The sequence below is a fragment of the Nothobranchius furzeri genome, chromosome 11 (assembly GCF_043380555.1).
Source record: "Nothobranchius furzeri strain GRZ-AD chromosome 11, NfurGRZ-RIMD1, whole genome shotgun sequence".
NCBI lineage: Eukaryota > Metazoa > Chordata > Actinopteri > Cyprinodontiformes > Nothobranchiidae > Nothobranchius > Nothobranchius furzeri.
The window spans coordinates 1,682,822-1,698,818 of record NC_091751.1 but is presented as its reverse complement, the minus strand read 5'-3'; the positions used below and the strand labels follow the sequence as shown (position 1 = coordinate 1,698,818).

General features: G+C 43.4%; 1 protein-coding gene across 3 annotated transcripts in view; it reads right to left on the bottom strand.

The window, feature by feature from the left end:
• ctdp1 (CTD (carboxy-terminal domain, RNA polymerase II, polypeptide A) phosphatase, subunit 1) overlaps positions 1 to 15,997 on the bottom strand; it is a 111,448-nt gene that overhangs the window by 45,432 nt on the left and 50,019 nt on the right. For 2 of the 3 annotated variants that reach the window (XM_054734661.2, XM_054734662.2), the window contains exon 12: positions 8,197 to 8,414. The exons of the other annotated variant lie outside the window; for it this stretch is intronic. In XM_054734661.2, the coding sequence (XP_054590636.2) occupies positions 8,197 to 8,414 (218 nt within the window). The remainder of the gene's footprint in view (positions 1 to 8,196; positions 8,415 to 15,997) is intronic. 3 annotated transcript variants of the gene reach the window in all.

Here is a 15,997-nt window from a genome sequence, read left to right as displayed (position 1 = left end):
GAAGGTGGTGAGTCATTCTGGCAGATTGTAATTAACACCTGTCTCATGCAGGTGTTCTGACATTGTAAACCTCACACGCGCTGAAGATCTGAAGTTTAGAGTGCGTCTGTCGGAGGTCAGACGCGTTCCGGAACCACGGCTCATGGGTGCACAAGTGAGCACATCTGGGCTGGGCAGAAGTCATTTTACAACGTTGGTTTAAATAGCACCATTAACGAGACACAGTGACTTAAACGCTGCAAGTTGTGAAGCGCGTTCCATCCGCGAGACGCATCACCAAGCGGAAAGTGAATGCGTCAAGCATAAACCAAGCTTCGTGGAGCTGTGCCGCGCGCGCACACACACACACACACACAGATTCAATAAGTGCACGCTGCGTAAACTCCGGCGCGCCGTCAGACTGAAGGCAGAAATGAGCGCTGCCTCCTCTGTGATAAAAACTTTTAAGAGGTTTTATAACATTTTTCATTCCAGGTCAAATTAAGATATTAGCTTCTATTTTGGGATGACGTATTAAAGTCGGGTCCGCTCCAGCCAGTGACTCCGAACCTGCAGCATTTGTTATTCCTGTCCGCGTGGCAGCGGATCGCAGATTCAGCCACACCATAAAACAGCAATAAGTCGGTCTGAGACAAAAGTGAACCTCATGGCTATATCTTTTCCATCTTGTCCTCTATAGACATTTGATCACGCACCAGTAGGTGGCCAGTTCAGGTTTATGCAGAGCAGAAGGAAGGAGAGCGCTCTGGCCGCACAGATTAAACGTTCCTACTTTAAGAAAACCGTTAAATTTCATTGTTTATGTGCTACCTGGGCTCTCTAAATATTTATTTAAAATTAAATCAAAGGAAATTGTAATGGTATCGAATGCTTATTAATTACTATTTAAAAAATGAAAGTGATGGGGAAAAAGGTCGATCATATTTTTTTAACCCTGTCTGTTTAGCTTGACGTCTGATCTCTCTCTCTCTCTCTCTCTCTCTCTCTCTCTCTCTCTCTCTCTATTATATATATATACCGTAAATCCTCTAATACAGGCCGGTATTCAATTAAAGGCCGGGTCTCCAATTTTGGCTGGTGTCGGAGTCAGCGGAGGTAAATAATGGCCGGTCTCTTATTGTGGCCGGGTGGAATGTGGTGACAAGCAGGTATGAGCGTCCCAGCGGCAGGGTTATAGTCCCCAAATCAACCAGCAGGAGGCAGTAGAGGTTCACGCGGACCTTTATTGGGCTTTTTCTTCAACGCTTTGTAACGCTACAGACACGATCCTCTATCACGCTCCTACCACACAGAGTCACGGTGTCAGTTAACCATGCTAATTCAACCCGCTCCACAGAACACACATCACCTTCCCTGTGGCTTACATAACACTCACACAACACGCAAATCAGCACATAGGAACTAGCAGAACGATAGGAAACACATATAACACAATACCCAGAATGCACCTGGCTTACAACCCCAGCCAGGTCATTACACTATCAAGTTCAAAGAGAACGTGCTGATTATGCTGCAGAACACTCTGGAGAGCAGCAGTAGGGGGTGTATGAACTAGTCAACTTCACTATACAGTAATCCCTCGCTACTTCGCGGTTCGTTCATCGCGGATTCGCTGCTTCGCGGATTTTTTCTTTGGAGCATTTTTCAGGGGGAATTTGCAGATTTGCGGTATTTTTCACTGATTCGCGGTATTTTTCTATGCGAAATATCAAGAAATTCTTGTTTTTTTTTTCATCAATTTCATCATAAAATGCACTTTTTGTAATAAAACTAAAAAAAAAACAAGTAAAAAAAAATTTTTCTTGAGTTTTACCCACAAAAAGAGAATGTGATCATACGATAATTCAATAGGGAGTGTGGTTTCACAGACACGGAAGTGATAGCGTCGGTGAAACGCCGGCTGATCTAGGAATCCCCCGAGCGTTCGAGCGTCAACGAAGTGACACGGAAATGCCGGGCTTTCCAGAAGTAAGTAAGATAACTTACTATGATTGTTCGTTGGATTGATCGGTAGGTTGGAAACTCTGATCATGAATCTGAAGAAACGATGACTGAGTGGTGAGCTGGAAAGGCGACTTCCGTTTATAGCCGCGGTTTGTGACGTAGGTGCAACGTGAAGGGAATCCCCGCGAGGGGCATGCTGGGAGTCCCTACTTCGCAGATTTTCACCTATCGCGGCCCGGTCTGGAACGCATCTACCGCGATAAACGAGGGATTACTGTAGTGACTTGTTATGCCTGTCATCGACTAGTCGCTGTCACGTGATAATGACCGGCAAGATGCAGCCCTCGGAAAAGACAGCAGCCTGCTGTCAGCAGGTGACAAGCTCCTGCGCTCGGGGGGTAGGGGTGGGGGGTGGGGGGGGTGGGGTGGGGGGGGGGCAACGCGCTGTGCCAGACCGTGTACTGACACGCGATCGTTCATGTCGGTTCATTTCCTTTAATGTTTTCTGTCTTTTATTTGCGCCTGATGTGTATCGCTGCTGTGGAGCGGGGCACATCAACTTGTCCTCCGACGCACAGATCACTGATGCGCCCGGCAAGCAGGGAGCGCTCCGCTGTTTTCGCGGTCGGTAGATCTGCCTCCTGAGCACAGCCACAGTAACAATCAGGTGTCGCCACCTCAAAAACTAATTTAACACGCGATCGTTCATGTCAGTTCATTTCCTTTAATGTTTTCTGTCTTTTATTTGCGCCTGATGCGTTTCGCTGCTGTGGAGCGGGGCGCATCAACTTGTCCTCCGACGCACTGATCACTTATACGGCCGCCAAACAGCGAGCGCTCCGCTGTTTTTGCGGTCGGTAGATCTTTTAGAACTGCAGTTCAAAGGTAACTCATGAGGTGAATATATATGAACCCAGTTAGCAGTTTTTCTTTAGGATTGAGAGGAGATGCAGGAAGATAATAAACAGACAGGACAGAAAAATAGTCAAATAAAAACAAGTTAGTTTTGTACCTGCTGGTTGCAACAAACAGACACCATTGAAGGTAATCAGAAGTGAGGAACAGAAAATGAAATAATTATTTTAATGTTTAGAGCAGCAGGAACTCCGAGAGGCTGCAGGCGCATCAGTGAGTTTGCGGCTGCTGCGCAGGGGGAGGGGGGAGAGGGCTGAAGCAGGGGGAGGGGGAGAGGGCTGAAGCAGAAACTACCGTTGTTAAAAGAAATGTGTTTAACTTTGAAAATGTGGGCGCAATTTTAATTGTCAAAAACTCCAGCGAACCATTAGTTCATTTTGCTCAATTAGAAATAGAGGCCTGCCTCTAATACTGGCCCTCCTTCCAATAAAGGCCTGGAACTTGATGAGCTTGAGTCAAATAAAGGCCCGGGCCTGTATTAGAGGATTTACGGTATATATATATATATATATAGAGCCATGTATATATAGCCATGCCGTGATGTGTGTGTGTGTGTGTGTGTGTGTGTGTGGGGGGGGGGGGGGCGTCGACATGGTCGGGACATAGAAGGGGGTGCGCGGCTAAATAAGTTTGGGAACCACTGGACTGGATGCAATCGTGAATCTCCTCCGTGTTGTGTATCATGCGCTTGCCAAATTTAGCACGTCTGTTTATAAGAATGTTCTCGTTAAGAGAAAAATGGCATGAACCCATAACTATGTTCCTCATTCAAAAAAGGACAACTCCGCGGAGAAAAATATACAGACAAGCTGTGTCCAGGTGAATATAACGCGGCATAGTTGTACGCTTTCAATTTTTAAATACAGGAGAAATTCAGAAAGTAATTTTTTTACTATTAAAAGGCTGTTTTACTATCTAACACTGTAAAACGCCTCACAACACATTTTTGTCAAAATAAATGATCACTGTATATTGTTAATTAATTCAAATAATGTAATATTGATTTAGTGTTGTAGTGTGTGTGCTGCTTTATTTTATATGTGTACTTATTTCAGTCTATTTGTGTTTCTTATGCAGAAAAAAAACAAGCAACGATGGACAACTACATGGGGAACAAGACACTCACCCCCAGCAATGCATACCACTTACAAACTCTATTCTAGATTCTACATTATTTTTATGGAATTTACCTCTTATATTTTGATGCCAAAAAATTATTCTGGACTGATATTTTGCACTGTTTAGCTCATTTTACACCGCTGACTGTGTTCATGTGCAATAAAATAGATTGCAGTCAACTGCACAATTCTCTTATGTTTTTCTTTTTCTTAACTGAAATGTATTCATCACTTGTATAGGTTAAATAGCTAAACAATAACAAACCGATTAATCGATTAATCAAAAAAATAATCGACAGATTAATCGATTATGAAAATAATCGTTAGTTGCAGCCCTAATTCCATGGCTGTGGTGAGCGGGCAGTGCGGGCATTGTCTGGCCAGTGCCAGCTGATGCCACTGCACTACCCCACTTGCACCCACAGCCCTCGGTGTCTAAGTGCAGTTTAAAATTGGAAGTGGGCACCGGCAGTCGGGATGAGGCTGAGAAATCCCCCTGCCAAATGCCGTTGAATGTGCTAGCTCCCAAGGCCCTAAGTGTGTGTTTGCGTGGAATGTCATTGGTGGAAGCGTATAAGGTGGAAATAAAATTGGGGGGGCAGGTTAAAACAGGAATGTGGAAGTGGGATCCATACCTGCACTCCCTGACTTGTCCACCCCCCAAGGTCCTATGTGTATGTTTGTGTGATGATGTGAGGGAGCAGGAGGAGAAAAATATGTGGGGATGGGGAGGAATGGCTGGTTGGGCTTAGCCCTCGAGGGAGCCAGCTCCCCTACTGGCCCCAATAGGCACCTCTGTTGTCAAAATGCCACCCAGGGCATGGAGACCCCAGCCCATCTTGCCAGGGCCCAAAGCAGCAGTATTGCAGAGCCTCACGGAGTCCGAGGGCACCACCCCAGCCCCACCCCAGCAGAATATCTACTCCCATCCCTGCATTTGCACAACTTCCAGAATATATAAGACACAGGACATCCAGGTATGGTTGGGTCCTCCCCCTCCTGGACCTCCCCCTCCCCTGTGATGGGACAGCAGAGGAGCCAAGGTCTACCCGAGGCCCATGAACCCGGGCCAGGCACTGCTGCATGTTCCTGCCTTCTTCCTGGCGGCATACATGTCGGGACCCGACCCCCAAGGCCCCGCCCAGATCCCCACATGCGGCCGGCAACCCCAGCACCCCGAGCCCCCACCCAGAACCGCCCAGGGGCAATGCAGCTGCCAGGCAGTGACCCATGGCCGCCGCCAAGACCTCCAAAGGGCCCCACTCACAACCACCAGTAGTCCACCCCCCGAGGCAACCCAAGCACCTCCAGAGGGGGGCAACGGCCCCCCAGTCCCAGGCACCCCCAGTAAACCCACCTCCAGGGAACATCCGGATACTCCAAACTCAGACCCTCCACCCACATCTTCCTGCAGGACAACATCAATGGTCCCCCATCATCGCTATGTGATGGAACCGATCAAAGGAGCCCAGAGAGATTGATTTGAAGTGGAAGCAGAGGCTAAATCAAGTGTAATATGATCTAACAAAAGATTTTTTATACTGGTTAATGCAGAGACTTTCTCTATTTTTCCAATTCAAGAGGATAGTTTTCTTAGCGATGCATATGGCAGTCAGAACCACGTGAACCACAGATGTTTCAATCGGGACATCGTCCAGGTTTCCCAGTAAACAAAGAGAGGGGGTGGTTGGGATATGACATTTCAGAGATTTTGACAGATCCTCACATACTCTACCCCAAAATTCCTGGACAGGTGGACAGGACCACAGAGCATGAATGTAATTGTCAGGAATGTTGTTTGTGCAGTGCGTACAGGTGTCAGACGACACAAACCCCATCTTGAACATCCGATGACCTGTATAGTGTACTCTGTGTAGAATTTTGTACTGAATTAATTGTAAATTGGTGTCTGATCATTTTAAAAGGTTTTAAACAAGTTTGGGACCAGAAGTTCTGGTCAAAGCTGACTGATAGATCCACCTCCCATTTTTCAATAGGGATTACTATTCTATCGTCTATTTTGGACAGTCTTATATACTTTAGACAGTAGTTTGGGGGGTTTGAGATTATAGAAGTCTAATACCCTTGGTGGTGTTTGTAATTCTATTTTATTGAGCTTAAATTTTTGTTTGACTACAGATTTAATTTGGTGATATTCTAAAAAGTTATTCTTATTCATTCCAAATTGGGAGACTATTCTATTAAATGGGATGAAGTCCAATCCTTCATATATGTGTTCCAGGTATAGGATTCCTTTATTTTTCCAGTCCGGAAGGTTCATCATTTTGTTGTTTTGCAAAATATCAGGATTATTCCAGATAGGTGTGCGTCTGCATGGTACTAGTGAAGACTCGGTCATTTTAAGATACTCCCACCATGCTGTCAGAGAGGTGCTGATACTAATACTTTTGAAGCTTTCATGTTTTCTTATGCTTGAGCTAATAAATGGTAAGTCTGAAAGCTCTATCGTATTGCAAAGTGTCTGTTCTATATCTAACCAGGACTCATCTAGTGGGTTATCTTGCAACCATCTTGGTATATATTGCAGCCTGCTGGCTAAGAAATAATAATAAAAGTTGGGTAGATCCAGTCCTCCTCTGTCTTTGGTTTTCTGAAGCGGTTTTAAGCTAATTCGTGGAGGTTTATCCTGCCAAAGGAATTTAGTAATTGAGGAGTCCAGAGATTTAAACCAGTCAGCTGGTGGTTTGTTTGGGATCATTGAAAATAAGTAATTTATTCTGGGTAAGACCATCATTTTAATTGTAGCAACTCTCCCCATGAGTGATATTGGTAAGGATTTCCATCTTGCAAGATCATCTTCCACTTTCTTTTAAAGTGGGATGTAGTTTAGTTTGGTTAGATCTGCTAACTTGGGAGAGACATTAATTCCCAGGTATGTGATATTCCCTGACTCCAATTGTGTATTAAGCAAATTGACAAAAGAGAAATTAATTGGTAGAACTGTGGATTTTAACCAGTTTATAGAGTAATCTGAAACTCTTGAAAAAGAGTTTATCAGTTCAATTGAATTGGAGAGAGGATTGAGAATTCTGGAGAAAGAGTAAAACATCATCTGCATAAAGACTGATCTTATGTTCTATTTTCTTACACTTTATCCCTTTAATATCTGTTGTTTGCCTAATTGCTGCCGCTAGTGGTTCAATAAAGATAGCAAATAGTGAGGGGGAGAGTGGGCATCCCTGCCTGGTCCCCCTCTGAAGACAGAAGCTAGCTGATATTTGGTCGTTCGTCCTGACACGTGCTGTTGGTGAACTGTATAATGTTTGTAGCCAGTTTATGAAGAAGTTCCCAAAGCCAAATTTAAGTAAACAAACTTCTATATTATGGCTTGTCCCTTTACCACTGTGAATCACCTGTCTGCAGTAAGTCCTAGTCCCAGATCAGTAACACAACACATGACCCTTTGTGTTGTTACAGAAGCTCATCCAAACACAAATGACAGACCCACTGTGTTCACATCCTTCACAACACTTTACAGCATTAAAAAGTGTTTTCTATAAAATAAAAGGAACAGCTCTAGTAAACACAGAACCATGTTAGTCCAAACCCCGACAAAAGAAAACAAATACTGCAAAATATCCATCATCCCAAACAAAGTCAAACAATCAAGTGTTAAAATCACTCACACTAAAGCATCCAGAAACTATGGTTGGGCTAAATGTAAATGCATAGAAATGCTCTGGTCAAAAGGGCGATGTACTACTTTTGGTCACACTGTGGCAAAGACTCTAAATGAAACTGTTGAGACAGACTGAGTCCTGGCAGGCAGACAGCTCGTCCTGTCCTTCAGCACCATGATATTCTCATAATTATGTTCTGAAATCTTCAAATGCCTGCTGTCTGTTTGGAATTAGTTTCCATGGCAACAGACCAGACTGTCTGGCTTCAGCATAGCAACACCAATGAAGTGGTGTGTTTTGATTATAGTGACTAAATGAGAAGTTGAAACTGGAAATATGTGGAGCGTTCGTAAGGTGAGCGTACGTGGAGCATTCTTCTCACCTAGTGAGACTCATGTAAAGTGTGATTAGTGAGCATCAACACTAGTGACTCTGAGACCATAAGATAGTTGGGAGGATGGAGTGTAGAGTCAGTTTTGTCACGTCTTTATAATTTTATTCCAGGGGTTGTTGGTGTAGCTGTGGTCAGAGCACAAACATGTCCAGTGAAGTGAGGGAAACAAACAATTGTTCCTCACCTTTTGACACTGTGGGACAGACTGGTGCTACAGGATGATGTCGGAGGCCTCTCCTCTGCGCTCGGTGCCTGAGGACTAAGTCCTTGTCCTGTTGTCTGTCTGCTTCCTGGCTGCTTCTGCTGTTCCTCCTCTTCATCATCCATCTCCTCTGCGCCTGTCTTCTCCTTCCCTCGGCCTTCACTTTCGTTGTCGCTCTCCTCGCCTAAGATGTCGTCCACCTACATTTGGTTTGATTTTGAAGGGGAGCTTTTGTGAGTTATTTTTATGTACATTTGACAACTGTTCAACACTAACAGCATGAATACATATAGAACACACTGAAACAGAATCTGTGAACCTGATTATCCTTTCAAGCATCTAGACAATTATTGGCATTTTTCAAATTTAAGCCCTTTCCTTTCAAAATATTATTGTGTAATAATCAAAAAATAACAAGTGCTGCATCAGGTATCATCAAAAAATTGGTACATAAGCTGGCTCCCTTATATTCCATGACTAATTTAATCTAAAAGCGAGTTATAATATGATCCTTAAAGGCACACAGTGTAATATTTTTACCTGTTTACTAGGGGTCGTATTCGGTTCGGTTCAGAGTTTTGAAGAGCTCGGTTCGATTAATTTTGAGTATATTATTATTATATTATTTATTTAATCTAAAGCGGCTCCTGTAGTGAGCAGAACCAGGTGTCACCACAGGCTGCTGATCTAGCACAATGTCTTTAATTATTTCACAGGTTATTTGCGCTGCTGAGTGTCACACTCATACAGACCAGTGTTGAATTTGACTGTTGATGCTCCGTGTTCTTATTTCTGCAGCAAGCCTTAAAAACTCACCTCACACCGCCAGATTTTTTCTTTAAATCTCGCATTAAATAACGAGCTTCCTCTGCGCCATATTTTTCATTGTAGGATGAAAACTTTACATCAATTGTCCCTAAAGGAGGGATGGGTACCGAATTCGGTACTTTTTAAGGCACCGACCGAATTCCATAGGACCGACTGAGCACCGATTCACATCATTTCAAACGGTGACTCGTTTCGGTACCCGTCCTTCTTAGCGAGAACTTGCCTAGACAGCTGCGCATGCGCAAGAGCGTTATGTCGTCGGTCGCAGCGAGCCAGTTGTAAACAGAGCAGCACGGTAGAAAGAACGCACGCTAAAGCTTGGGTCCACTTCACTAAATGTGATGGGTAACTGGGTGATGATGAAACCAGCGACAACGATCTAAGAGACATCCTCATCTTAATCTGCTCCAGTAGGTAAATAAAATGTTTAAGATAACGTTAGCTTGATATGTTAGCTTCTGTTCTGCAAATGGTGCATTCGCTTTCTCCTCGGAACTCCGAATTTCCGACTAGAACATGAAAGCGCTCTAAAGTTTGGCTTCACTTTACTAAATGCGATGGGTGATTGGGTGAAGATGAAACCAGCGACAACGATCTAAGTGTGAGGCATCATCGTTTTAATCTGCTCCAGCAGTTAAATAAACTGTTTAAGATAACGTTAGCTTGATATGTTAGCTTCCATTGCCACCGTTGTTAAAAGCTAATGGTGCGTTCGCTTTCTCCTCGGAAATTCTAACTTCCCAGTAGGAAAAATCAAATGGCAAAAGTAATGAAGATACACAGTAAATTTAGTTCACAGTAAAGATGTTTGCTTCAGTTTAATTATCAGCTTATAAAACTACAAGGACGATGTTAAAATACAAACAGTTGAATGTTATTTATCCTGATATTTATTATTTATTTATCAAATATGGTTATATATTGAGAAAAATATATATTTAATTATAAAAGAGAATTAAAAATATGAAACACTCAAAAGTATCGAAAATTGGTACCGTTAAGTACCGGTATCGATTCGTAGGTACCGGGAATTAGTACCGAATCGATTCAAATGTCAAAGGTACCTATCCCTAAGTCCCAGGGGGAAAGTTCCGCCCACATGTTTGTTTACATTTTTGCCGCTCTGCACCAGCACAGTGTGAGAGAAGGGAGGGGCAAAGCAATGCTCCTTTCAGCGTCTCTACAGGAGCCACAGTAGCAGCGACAGCCAGCTGGTTTGATCCGCCCTGAAAGGCGTTGATCAGAATTTGCATATCACATTTTTTAAATGGAGATCGGGTGCGTGCAGCAATCATGCGTCACTCAATACAGTGTCCGTGTGGAAACTTGCCTAGGAACTTTTATCCACTGCATTTACAACATGCAAACAAAAATTCATTTAACGGAAAAAATAAACCGAACCGAAACAGTTCAACCCCCCCCCCCCCCCCCCCCCCCCCCCCGTGAACAGTTACACCCCAACTTTTTACTATCAACTTTTGTGTATCACATTCACAAACTTGTCCTTTTTCATTGGTATTTCTCACTGAGGTCTATTCTAAATATTCCCATTAGCTTTAAAGTTTACATTTTTATATACATAAACTGTGGTCAACAATCCATAATCATGCACCGCAGCTGTTTAAGGACATGCAAGATATAATGCTCCGCCTTTCACGTTCGCATTCTGACATGAAAAGTTATCCTCCCTCTAAATGTTGTGCGATGGTGGCACCGGTTCTCTCCATGGCAGCCTCTAACTACATGTGATTGCTGGATTGAAATCTGGAAGTCGTTAATAACTGTGGCGATGTGTGCACGGCTGCGGGGAGGAGGGAGACAGGTAATGTGGCATACGCGTTAGACATGGCAGAAGCAATTTACTAATCAGGCCCATTCTACATATATTCACAGGACACGGACAGAGGGCTCTCAACTCCCTGCAAGACGCTGACTAGGAAGCAGCAGACACAATATATAAAACTTGCGTACGGTTGAAGGCTTATGTGTGGTGTTTTCATGGCACTAAGGACTCAGATGTTTTTACACACTAGCTTACCGAGTTCCAGCTTCTTTGCTTTTTGTTTGTAAACAATTTCATAGATTGTGTAAAGCCAGTTTCTCAGTGTGATTATTGTGAATGGTATTTGTAAGGGTATTGTCTTTACAAGTTTGCAGGAGTTCTCAATTTCCTGGCAATTTGCAGAGTCCTGCTCCTTGTGATAGCCTGGCAGGAATGAAAGCTTCGTCATACTTTTTATGGAAATTTTATATTTCATTACTTTAATCCTATTAACTGAATGTCCTGAAAGCATTCTCACACTCACACACATTCTCCCATAAACACACACTCACTCTCTCCCTCACATGACCTCACTCCCATTCCTTTCTTATCTTTTGTAATAAATAAACTCTGTGAGCAGAATTCGGGGTATTTGCTCTGTGCTCTTGCCACAAATTATAATTTGGTTGTATGTCTGCCTTATTGTCTCTTGTCTCTCTCTCTAGCTGCAGGAAATGGGTTTATTGATAAAATATATTGATAAAATCCCTAACACACTGATAATGGACATGTGATCAGTTTCGCCCATGCTGCTCTATGTGTAAATTCACTTTTAAAAGTTGAAATGTGAAAAAGTGGCTTGATGAAAAACAACAGAAGATGGACACAGCCAACTCACCCATTTGTCCAATCACCCAACCCTCCAAACTCATCAACGATCCCAGCATCATAACCAGCAACACACATCCACAACCCATAGTTTATGTATGTGGACGTATTTATAAGTTCCAGATTTCTCACTTGTGCCAATGTTGAACTGAATTCACAACTAATGTGAACAACCAATGAGGACAGGTCATAGCAAAAAAAGATCTATTTAATAGTGTAACTGTGAAAATCATGTTTCCTTGCACAACTCATGCAAAGCAGTCTCCAACTAGCTGCCAATAGTGACATTCTAGTGAAAAAAGAGCTTAACTGAAGTAAGTGTAAAATATTCTTAGGATATTTATTTTGGTTTCCCCTTCCGGAACTGCGCTGCTCTGGGTGGCTACATGTTGGAGTAGCTCTGTTGACTATATGTAAGATTAGCCTTTTTTTGGACATTTTTTCATCTAGTTTCTCAAGAAAAACTGTATTTTTTGGACATTTTACTTTTCTGTTTCTGGTGATGTGAAGCTTAGAGGATTTTTACCGCTATTCTTTCACTTTTTGAGCATTGTTATGATGTGTAACCATGGCAACAAGCTGGTTTACAATCGGGAGCAGCTGATTAACATTGGAAATGCTGAAATAATACCTCAACTGAAGCCACAAATCCCAAATGAGCTAAAACGCAAGAAGTGTGGGTGCAGAGCGGGGGCAAAACGGAGACAGAGAAAGAGGAAATTCAAACCATCTCTTCCATCGATCATAATGGGCAATGTGAGATCACTGGCCAACAAGATGGATGAACTCCAAGCCCTTTCAAGGACTCAGCCAGAGTATCGGCAGTGCAGTGTTATGTGTTTCACCGAGACGTGGCTGCAGGACCATATCCCCGATTCCAGCGTCTCTCTGCCAGGATTCCTGACTGTACGAGCAGACAGAGATCTGAAGAGGAGCGGGAAAGGAAAAGGAAGTGGAGTGGCAGTGCTTGTCAACAACAGATGGTGCCATCCAGGTCATGTTTCAGTGAAATGTCATCTCTGCAGCCCAGATGTTGAACTCTTGGCAGTAAATTGTCGCCCATATTATTTGCCGAGAGAGTTCACCAGTGTTGTCTTGGCAACCGTTTATATTCCACCTTCAGCCATTGCTGAAAGTGCATGTGATGCCATCAGTTCGATTGTCGCTAAGCTACAAACCCAGCACCCCAATGCATTTGTGGCCATATCTGGTGATTTTAATCATGCCTCGCTCTCTGCTACACTTGCAACATTTCAACAGTTTGTCAGCTGCTCCACCAGAGAAAACAAGACATTGGATCTGTGTTATGCAAATGTAAAGAATGCATACATGTCCAAAACAAGACCTCCTCTGGGACAATCAGATCACAATCTTGTTTTTCTCTGCTCAGAATACAAACCACTTGTTCAGAGGCAACCTGTGACAAGAAGAACTGTGTCAGAATGGTCACAGGACGCTGAAGAAGCCCTGCAGAGTTGTTTTGAAGCCACAGATTGGATGACTCTCTGCCAAGGATATGAAGAGGACATCAATGCCATGACTGGATGTGTCACTGACTATATAAACTTCTGTGTGGATAATATAATACCCACCAGAACAGTGAGATGCTTCGCTAATAACAAACCCTGGATCACCAGTGAACTGAAGAATCTGCTAAATGAGAAAAAAAAAGAGCCTTCAAGGAGGGAGACAGGGAATTATTGAGGAGTATACAGAAGCAACTGAAGATCAAGATCTGAGACAGCAAGGAGGCATACAAGAAGAAGCTGGAGAACAAACTACAGAGGAACAATATCAGAGATGTCTGGTCAGGGATGAAGAAGATCACAGGCTTCAAGCAGAGGAAGGATTGCACAGATGGCAGCCTGGACACAGCCAATGAACTGAACAAGTTCTTCAATAGGTTCAGTTCAGGAACAAACCCAGCATCCTCATTGCCTGTCCCCAGCCAATCAGACATCCCATCCTCCTCTGATCCAACATTTTCCTGTCACATGCCAGCTCTTTTTCCTCTAACGCAGTCATGGACTCTTCTGGTTCTATAAATCTGTCTTCATCCAAATCAGGAGATGCTGCTGCCCTATTTACCTCCTCCTCCCAACTATCTGTCTCTAGAAGTCAGGTGAAGAGGCAGCTGGAGAGACTGAACAGGAACAAGGCTGCAGGTCCAGATGGTGTCAGCCCCAGAGTACTGAAGGCCTGTGCAGAGCAGCTCTGTGGGATTCTGCAGCACCTCTTCAACCTCAGCCTGGCCCAGGAGAAGGTTCCAGTCCTGTGGAGGACATCCTGCCTTGTTCCAGTTCCAAAGAAAACTCGCCCATCAGTCAATGACGACTACAGACCGGTTGCCCTGACATCCCACATCATGAAGGTCCTGGAGAGACTCCTGTTGGTCCACCTGAATAAGCAAACTAGAACATATCAGGACCCGCTGCAGTTTGCTTATCGCCATGGAGTTGGAGTTGAAGATGCCATCATCCAGCTGCTTCAACCAACCCACTGTCATCTGGACAAAGCAGGCAGCACTGTGAGGGTCATGTTCTTTGATGTCTCCAGTGCATTTAACACAATCCAGCCTGATGTACTTTGCCAGAAACTCCAGAAGACACAGGTGGGGGCCTCAGCTATCGCCTGGATTAAAGACTACCTGACAAACAGACCACAGTTTGTGAGGCTGAAGAACTGCACATCAAACCAGGCGATCAGTAACATTGGAGCACCACAGGGGACTGTACTCTCACCATTCCTTTTCACCCTGTACACCTCAGACTTCCAGTACAAATCAGAGACCTGTCATCTACAGAAATACTCGGATGACTCTGCAGTTGTCGGGTGTATCAGAGATGGACAGGAAGCTGAGTACAGAGAGCTGGTGGAGCGCTTTGTGGCATGGTGTGGAAACAATCATCTGACCTTCAACGTGAACAAAACAAAGGAGATGATTTTAGACTTCAGAAGAAACAGGGTGGAGTCAAACACTGTTTCCATCATGGGAGAAGAAGTGGAGGTGGTTGAGGAATACAAACACCTTGGAGTTCACCTGGACAACAGACTGGACTGGAGAAAGAACAGCGAAGCCGTTTACAAGAAGGGACACAGCAGACTGCACTTCTTGAGGACGCTTAGGTCCTTCAATGTCTGTAGCAAGATGCTGCAGATCTTCTACAAGTCTGTTGTTGAGAGTGTAATCTCTTCAGCCATCGTCTGTTGGGGTAGCAGCATCAGAAGCAGGGACCTGAAAAGGCTCAACAGCCTAATAACAAAGGCTGGTTCTGTTCTGGGGACGACTGTGGAACCGCTGGAGGAGATCATGCAAAGAAGGATTCTCCAGAGAATCAAGAAAATGATGGACAACCCTGAGCATCCTCTTCACAAGACTGTCCGACAACGAAAGAGTGTCTTCAGTCAGAGGCTTCTTCAGTTTGGCTGCAACACTGACCGCTACTGGAGATCCTTCCTGCCAACAGCCATTGTAATATACAACACCTCTTTGATGACTTGATTATTCTTTTTATTCTGAGCAACTACAGCAATCAGTTTCCCTCTGGGATTAATAAAGTATTTTTAAACTGAATTGAATGTTGGTCCATTGATTTTAAGTGTGCAACGTTGTTTTACAGTCAGCGTTCTTAGCTGTCTTGCTAACCTAAGCTAGGCTATGCTAATCAACACCTAGCTGTATCAAGACACATTGGAGTCTCTCTTTCTACAAATCTGAGACTGCACATTTTCTACCTAAGTTAACAACATTAATCATTGAGGGTCAAATAAAGTACAAGCTATGAACCTACATTCTATTTTACTTGACAAAACCAGAATGTTTTAACATTGAAAATCTAATCCAAAAAAACTAATCCAGTGAAATCTACAAAGCTATGTGTAGGACTTTGTTCTCATCAAACACCAAGTATTTACAGCATAAAATAAAATAATGCATAGTTCTAGAATACCTGAAGCTTCTGATCAAGTGTTGTCACAATGACAAATAGTCACAATTCTACAGCCGTTATACAATAGTGTCAGATGAAGTCACAAAGTTATTAATGTTTTTGAGGTTAAAGCTTAGGGGTATTTGCTAAAGCAAGAGCCAGGGTTATTAGTGGCATAATGCCAGGCTCATTACAACCTAATTATTGGTCATTAGAAGATCTTAGAAAAGATTGAAGCCAAAAGTACTTAAGGGAAGGTGAAGTGTAGAAGGGAAAATGATTATTGTTGGTTCTGTTTTCCTACTTGATTTGCTGAAAGTGGATTTAAACTGTCCCTGCAGGCCACCAACAAATTACACTTGTATTAAAAAACCAA